The sequence below is a fragment of the Ptychodera flava genome, unplaced genomic scaffold, assembly GCF_041260155.1.
Source record: "Ptychodera flava strain L36383 unplaced genomic scaffold, AS_Pfla_20210202 Scaffold_47__1_contigs__length_1083325_pilon, whole genome shotgun sequence".
NCBI lineage: Eukaryota > Metazoa > Hemichordata > Enteropneusta > Ptychoderidae > Ptychodera > Ptychodera flava.
Window position 1 is genome coordinate 1,075,435 of NW_027248369.1, and position 8,125 is coordinate 1,083,559.

At 39.9% G+C, this 8,125-nt stretch overlaps 1 protein-coding gene across 2 annotated transcripts; it reads right to left on the reverse strand.

The window, feature by feature from the left end:
- Nucleotides 1-429: 429 nt before the first annotated feature.
- On the reverse strand, nucleotides 430-5,294 carry LOC139128281 (upstream stimulatory factor 2-like). 2 transcript variants are annotated; one of them, XM_070694086.1, is made up of 3 exons: nucleotides 4,627-5,294; nucleotides 2,905-3,061; nucleotides 430-1,645 (listed from the first exon to the last, which is right to left on the reverse strand). In XM_070694086.1, the coding sequence occupies exons 1-3, from the start codon at nucleotides 4,698-4,700 to the stop codon at nucleotides 1,427-1,429; spliced, it is 450 nt and encodes a 149-aa protein (XP_070550187.1). In that variant the 5' UTR covers nucleotides 4,701-5,294; the 3' UTR covers nucleotides 430-1,426. The 2 variants fall into 2 exon arrangements, with proteins under 2 accessions (XP_070550187.1, XP_070550186.1); XM_070694085.1 differs by having other exon boundaries at nucleotides 430-1,663; nucleotides 4,627-4,983.
- Nucleotides 5,295-8,125: the final 2,831 nt, after the last annotated feature.

Sequence of the window (8,125 nt, forward strand, 5' to 3'; positions counted from 1 at the left end):
CTTTGGTCAAGCATTATCATTATCAGTATGTACATTCTTCTGGAAATTTCCCAAAACTTGAAGCATTCATTAAAAGAAGCACTCAGGACTGTTTTTTTGTAACAATTTTGTACATCTTATTTTGATGCAATCAACTAATATTTGACCCTGAAATAATTGGCCAAATGTTAGAATTTGTTAAAGGAGTATGGTTTCAGTGCACAACCCTAAGACTCTGACATTCATTTTTAACTACATTTTATTTTAAGTTGGTGTGATTGATGGCGTGTTTTATACTGAATGATACCATTCACTTGAAACAGCAAGACTGCACCATGCTGTAGAAAGTGTTTAGCCTAGATAGACAAAGTCCTGCTAGTCCAAAATAAACATTTGGTGGGCAATCATAATTTAAACTTCTCTGAAAACATTACTTTTTTATCTGTCTAGTGAAATTTGCACACATGTTGCCAAGTCAAATATTGACCATTAGCGGTACAATAACATATTTAACCCTTTATCTGCCAGACAGTATCTTTTCCCATCTGCCAAGTCAGTAAAAAGCGGTATTGAGCCTAATTCAGTCTTATCTTCACCTTCTTGGCTTCATACAATACAGCAGCTTTAGCCCTTGCAAATCATGTCTACAGAATCTCTGTTTTCAGGGGCCTTTGATGTTCAATTTATTGTTAAAAAAGCATCATACGGGACCTGTTATGCTTCACTAGTTTTAACCAACTTGACTTGATGGTGACATGTGATTGGCAGGATGAGGGTCAAAAGAGGGTACTGAGGATAATGCTGTGTATTTGCATCGCATCACATAATAAAATTTAGGGCACCGAGGACAACACTTAACACAAAGTCTGGTTTGAAAAAAAATTCATTCCATTCTGAACATCAATGTATCAACCAGTTGATTCTGCTTTGAAAAACATCTGCATTATCTCAACAGATCAAAGCAATCTACATACAAGGGAAAACAAACAAATCTGTGTAGCAATTGGTAAAATCAGTCAAGGATTAGCATATCTCTGGTACTGAAACAATCACCTGTTAAATGCAAACTACAGAGAGAAAAGCTTCTCATGATTCTATCACTGTGATCTGTACAAAGTTTGTTCCCTTGTAAAAATTTGTGACGCACTGGACGACATTGCTAGATACAGTTTGACATCAAAGATATCTTGAAGAAAATAAATTGATGAGAAGAAAAGATTTAAAATACTGCGTAAAATAAAATAAGACATAACCAAAGTGTGAATACCTGGTACATTAGCGTGGCAAGCTACAAGTTTGGTCCAGTTTTACAGTCCAAAGCAATATCTATATACAGATAAACTATGACCAGGATTGGCTGTCAGTATTAATGTCCACCTATCAGGAATCATCTTGAAAATATAACAGCCAATCACAATCAGTCTTTCATATTTTCAAGGGACATCACTCAGCTGGTACTTGTTGAGACCACTGCTTCAATTCCGTGTTGCTGTAGCTGTGCTCGCAAAAGGGCGTTTTCCTGTTTGTATTCTTCTACTTGCTGTCGGAGCAGTTTCTGCTCCACCGACAACCTCTCCGTTTCTTTCAGACTCTCTGCCATTCTGGCGTTGGCCGTGCGTAATTCGTGGATGTAGTCGCACGTTTTCGCCAGGATTCCTCCCTTGCTCTGTGAAGATACAGAGGCCTGATAAATATGTGAGTGGTTCTAGCATTGTAAGGATAAAATGTCACAAATAAAGGAAGTACACCGTCCTCATACACATACTACTGTCAACAAATATTGCATATGTAACAAGAACTGAAAACATGAATGGTACTGGTAAAAAAAGGAATAAAATGTAATGGAAGATGATCTTCAACCCCTTTCACCATTGTGGTTTGGCCCAAACTTATTGTCATCAATATTTAGCATGGACCTAACTACAAGGAAAAGGGGTGAACAGGTTGAAGACTTACTGCTCTGAACAGACAAATATTTGTAAAAAAAACATGACCAAAGGATGATATGTCACAGGAATGACATTCAGAATACGAAAGACACATATGCAGTACCACTCTGTCTACTAGACATTTTGTGGTGCACTTTTCCAAAGGTTATGTTTATGTAAAAATCAAATATTTATTTTTGCCGTAAATAGTAGGCATAGGAGAAGCAGCCATTTGGATTTGTAATTTCATTCCCTAATATAAAAAACTTTGTACGGTAACCCCTAATGTTTTAAAGTTTTCTTGAGGAAAGTTTTATCAAAAGTTTTGAATCTTTCAGGCATTTACTACTATATTACTGGGTGGGGTTTTCTTCTAATGAAAAGTTAAATCTACCAAAATAACACATAAATTGTGTTGTCAAAGAGGAGATTTTGTTCAAAATCTCCTAAAATTCAATACAATACAATACAATACAATACAATTTTATTGGATGTTATTCTGTGAATGAATTCTTCCTTAAAACTCAAGTACATGTACCGGTAGCTTTTGATGTATTTTCCTAGAACATTTTCCTGTTTGTAACAAAGTTACTTGTTCCACTCAAAAATCATGTCAAAAAGTGTTGCATTCAGCTTGCCAATGCTCTCTGTAGCGTGTTACCATCATTGTCCAAACTGAGTTTTGATAAACGAATTTACGGCTTAACCTGCATTCAGTTAGCCACAAACATTGCAAAGTCACATACACTACATAATATTGATACGGCTAACACTTTCTTGTCTCCATCAACATAATTTGTCGTGAAGAAAATCGAAAGTGTACTTGTTTTCTGGAACAAAAATACTGGTAGTATATCAAATGTTACCCTGTTACTGTCTGTTCAACCTAGAAAATAGTAATATTGTGGTGACAAAAAATCATCAAAAATTACGCTACTGCTACTGGCCTTTTAAACTTTACTGCTGGGTGAAATTGAAAAGATCATAATAAACTCACCTGTCCCTGTTTGGAATGATCCTGAGCACATTCTGGTACAATTTTTGAAAGTTTGACAATCCAGTTGTTAATTTTGTCTCTCCTTCGCCTCTCTACCTCATTGTGAGTAGCTCGCCTCCTTTCATCCCTGGCTGTCCTCGGTCCATCTATCTTACCTCTGGAATACAGCAAATAACAATGATTTGTTCAAAAATGCATTGATAATACTTTTAGAAGGGAAGTGTTTCAACATGCTTTGGGGAGTATAACAAGAAACTGTAGTTGACATACAAAACAAAAATATTTAAAAAATCCCTTAAGGTTACAAGCTACTGTTACTGTCCTGTAATATTGAGACAGCAAACAGAAGATACATCTATGCAAGTGCTCTATGCTGATATTGTTAATGTTATATACACGGTCCACATAATCTCAAAGCCACTTAAAATTTAAGGACTTTTTTCATTGATGTAACAGGAGTTGTTAAGGTCCCAAATACCATTTTCAGTGTATCACTTTTTACAATACTGTACATCATTTTTACATATCACTGTACGTACAGTTTTTACAAATCATGACAGATCAAAATGTGATTTCAAAACACAGTGGATTGGGATTTCAAAAACCAGTGAATGGCTTATCATTTTCCTGGACTTTGTAGACTTTCCAGAAGGTTTTAAAATTCAAGGACTTTTCAAAGAGCTTGCAAAACTTGACACGTACTATAGTTTGATCAAGATAAGTGTATACACATGAATCAAAATGTCATGATTAAGTAAAACATTCACAACTCTATACTCTTTGGTTAAGGCTATGGATTGGAAGGGTGACTTCGTGGAATTGAAAATACTAGTATGCATGTGTATTCCAGGACACTGGGTGTGACTTAATTTATAAAAGTAAATTTCGCATTAAACGTTTTGTGATGTAGCAATGAAATTTTGGACACGGTGATATGATTGATTTACACAGTCATTTAAAGCCTCTATTGAGTTTCTACTTTACTGCATAAAACTATATTTTGTCACTCAAACCCTTGGCATCCTTCTCAAATGAAACTATCTGGATGACACTGTAGGTGATGATGTCAATTTCCTCTATGATAAGGAAACGTTACTGGATGGAAATTTTAACTGTGTGAGTTATGCCATATTGTTGATTGAGTACAGGTGTCTTGTGGCGTCACTACTGTTATGGTCCAAATCAAGTGCAAATGTACAAGATTTATTGCGCCCAAGGACACTAATGTTTAGAAAGTGTGATATTTTTTTCACACCAATTTTGAGGATTATGACAAAAGTTCAAAGGTGAAGAAATGACAATTCACACAGAGATCATAAAGGAACTGCGCAATGCAAACTACAACCCCAACCATGACTGAAGGTGCAGTGTAAGTTACCACTGTGAACTCAATGATGAAGTAACCCCCACGCCCCCACAACTGACCAGGCATGCGTCTCAAACTTGCAAAGTGTTGTCACAGCTACTATATCAAGTCTTGTTACCTAATAACAAGTAATATTATCATCCACTATGGGAAAAGACAGGCAATCTCCTAACCCGAGTGTATTGTCGATAAAGTCAACTGCACAATATGATTGGTTAAAAACAAGGTTTTGTTGGAGAACGAATAGCACCTTCAGTTGTGGTTTGGCTTGCAGTTGGTGGGGGAGTAGCCATAGATGACTGAATCTTTGTGTCCAAAAAAAATAATGTGCGTGAAAACAATAGTCAGGTACTTACGGACTAAATTGCTGTGTCCTTGGTGCAATGGATCTCTGTGCACCACTGGCGAGCACATCTTGTGGTGACATCATCACATAAAATTGACCAACTGAAAAAGATGTACATTTTTTTTATAAATCTGCCTCATTTTGTCTTCTTTCGCCATCATGTCAATAAAGATAAACTGATGAGGGGATGGTTTGTGGATGAAAGTAAGATACTGTAAGGAATTGGTTTCTATTTTCAGTTTATAGTTTAACCATGTGACTACTGTTTTACACGAACACAGTTCTTCCATCATGGTTCTGAAAATGACACACCTGGTTTCACAGAGAAGACCAATATTTATACACGTACCCCCGGTACATAGAAAAGATTGACAGAAACATATTCCTTGTGTGATTATCTTTTTCAATCTTATACTTTGATGTTATTTTCATTCACTGGCTAGTAAAACATCAATGTTTGACACAGCTGTATTGTCTACAGGCAATCAGAAACATTCAATGTTTTATCCCAAAGTCATCACAGAAATGTATGAAATGACAGGTAGCTACATGTACTCTAAAACATTTCATTGAGTGAAGTGGCTCAGAAAACTGTTCCTGGTATATGCAGACCACTGACAAAAGACAGAGAACTTCAAGGAGACGATTCTGCTTGGAGATAGCCATGCAGTATTTCTATGCAACATGCACTAAGGAATATTGATAAATTTTGTCTAATGTAAATGCTCATTATAAACATTCAGCAATTATACATGTTCAACGACATAAAAACTGAGTTAGAAACTTACAAATTATTGTAACAACTGAAGTAAAAAACAATTGATACCGGCTGCAGCTACATTGCTTTGTGAAAAGATCTGAGAGTTTGAAGTGTCAAGACAGATTTGACATTGTACAAGCATTCTAGAACATAGATAGCTGCAACACAGCAGCTCAAGATTTTGGCAGGGGTTGTGGGCTGAACAGCAAAACCAGGATGTTTGACCCACAACCTAAGTCAAAACCTCAAGTTACGATTTTGTGGCTAGAACACAGTATGATGTGAAGTAATTCGTACGAAATATGTTTGTATATGGAATGGACGAGAATGGCAGACAGTGTTCTCCCCAGGCCATTTTAGCGTAGCGGTCCCCGCTACGCTTTCGCCTCTCCCCGCTACGCTTTGATTCTCCCCGCTACGCTTTAAAATATTCCCGCCATCCTTTAGTTCACACGCTCTGCGTAGCTACCAGCTGTTGCATGCATTGTCTACACATAGCGCTCACTGCAACTTTCAACCTGGTGAAAGAGTGGAAGGTGTGAAGTATGGTATGCGTCCGATAAGTTGTCCATAAGTGTTGAGAGGAACGTTAAAACAATAGAAGAATCGGCTGGGTTGTTCATAAGTTTTCATTCTACAACGACTGTTACGACCACAAAGACCTAGTATACATCGAGGACAAGTATTCACAGAGCTTAGCCCTGCGTACGATGCTGTGTGTTCCGCTACAGCTAATAGCCCCGCTCACCACAGCCCTGCAAAGACCCGTACGTAGAGTTGGTGACTTGAATCCATTTTTGGACTTGACGTAAAAAGCCAAATTACTGCCGAAATTCAGCGTTCTTGGGCCCAAGTCGTATCCCTGCCTACCTCAGCTACTCGATCGCTTCCAAAAATGCCAGTCTTTTATTCTTTTTTGGTAAATAACCGTCGATGTCGGCAACTCTCTCGCTAGCCCTGCGTACGTACGCAGTGTACGCTGTGTGTTAGGAACGCACACAGGGAATGCACAGCGTACACTGCGTACGTACGCAGGGCTAGCGAGAGAGTTGCCGACATCGACGGTTATTTACGAAAAAAGAATAAAAGACTGGCATTTTTGGAAGCGATCGAGTAGCTGAGGTAGGCAGGGATACGACTTGGGCCCAAGAACGCTGAATTTCGGCAGTAATTTGGCTTTTTACGTCAAGTCCAAAAATGGATTTGAAGTCACCAACTCTACGTACGGGTCTTTGCAGGGCTGTGGTGAGCGGGGCTATTAGCTGTAGCGGAACACACAGCATCGTACGCAGGGCTACACAGAGCTCAGAGTTAGGCGGTGTAGCACTAGCGGGGCCTTTGATCACATTCCCATGCTTTGATCAACAAAATGGACCGCAAAAGAAACAAAAGAAGCAGTTGACTAGTGAGGTGATTATGATTTTACAACGATGATCTTTTTTTGTCCGAGTACGATCACGATCGCGATCGCGTTCACATTGCATAAATCCAATATGGCGGCGGCCATGTTGGCCGACGTGTTTATAACGTGTTGACATTGATCCTGGCGTCGCGTGTGTGGTTCCACTCTGACACGTTCTCTGAAAGATTTTACACCTGATTTTCAAGTGATTCTAGTCGTACTTAGTTCATATATTGTGATCATCTTAGTGGTATTTTTAAAATCAAGAATCGAACAACGATGTTCAGTGGCAGTGGTAGTTATGCGGGGGGGGGGGGGGGGGTGGCCGCTGGTTGAAATTGATCCCCGTGATGAAACATTATTTCGCGGTGTTTGTCGCTCAAAAATGATATAAAACTCAGTTACATTTGAATTGTGTAAAGCTTAAACTTGTGAATTTTCCTCTTTGTTGGCAATTTTGACAATTTTATTGGCAATATATGTATGTATTAATGGAACTCCAATATCAGACGAACCTTTCTTGCTTTCAATCTGAACTTGCTGTTACTGTTGTGAATCATAAGTATCCGCTGACCTCCCTCCGAGCTCAGACATTTTCTCCGTTCTGTGACGGAGCAGGTCGTACAATTTGCATAGTTCATTGCGCATGCTAAGTAGACATTGCCAATATAATCTACAAGATTTTTTCGCTTTACCTTGTGAAAGAACCTTGTTTTACGGGCCGGGGTACCAGTCAACTCGCCCGATTCCAACTCGCCCGATACCAACTCGCCCGATTCCAACTCGCCCGATGCCAACTCGGCCGATACCAACTCGGCCGATATTATTTTGCAATTTTATGAGTACCTGGTACGCTAGCTCTGCATGGCAGGGCTGTGTGTTTACCGGCGTTATACGGAGGCTGTATAAACGCCGGTAAACTAGCCCTGCCATGCAGAGCTACTGGTACGCTTGCTGCGAATCCGTAGCCTTTGCCAATCGGGTAGCTTGGTCATTGGAGTGGAAGAATATGACAAGGAGTGGCAGGGCTCGTTTTTGCAGCAACTGGTACGCATAAAACGTTTTGTTTCTAACAACAAATATTTCTAACATAGAGAACCACAGGTGCGGCTTAAAATATGTGCAAACACGGAAAACCTTTTATTTGCGACTTTCACGTTTTGCAAATCTCTTGAAAGAATAAATTTCGTTTGGCTTCTTTACGTATAGGATAGTTACTGCGTACTGGCTCCCGGGGGGGGGGGGGGGGGGGGGGGGGGGGGGGGGGGGGGGGGGGGGGGGGGGGGGGGGGGGGGGGGGGGGGGGCTGGGGGGGGGGGGGGGGGGGGGGGGGGGGGGGGGGGGGGGG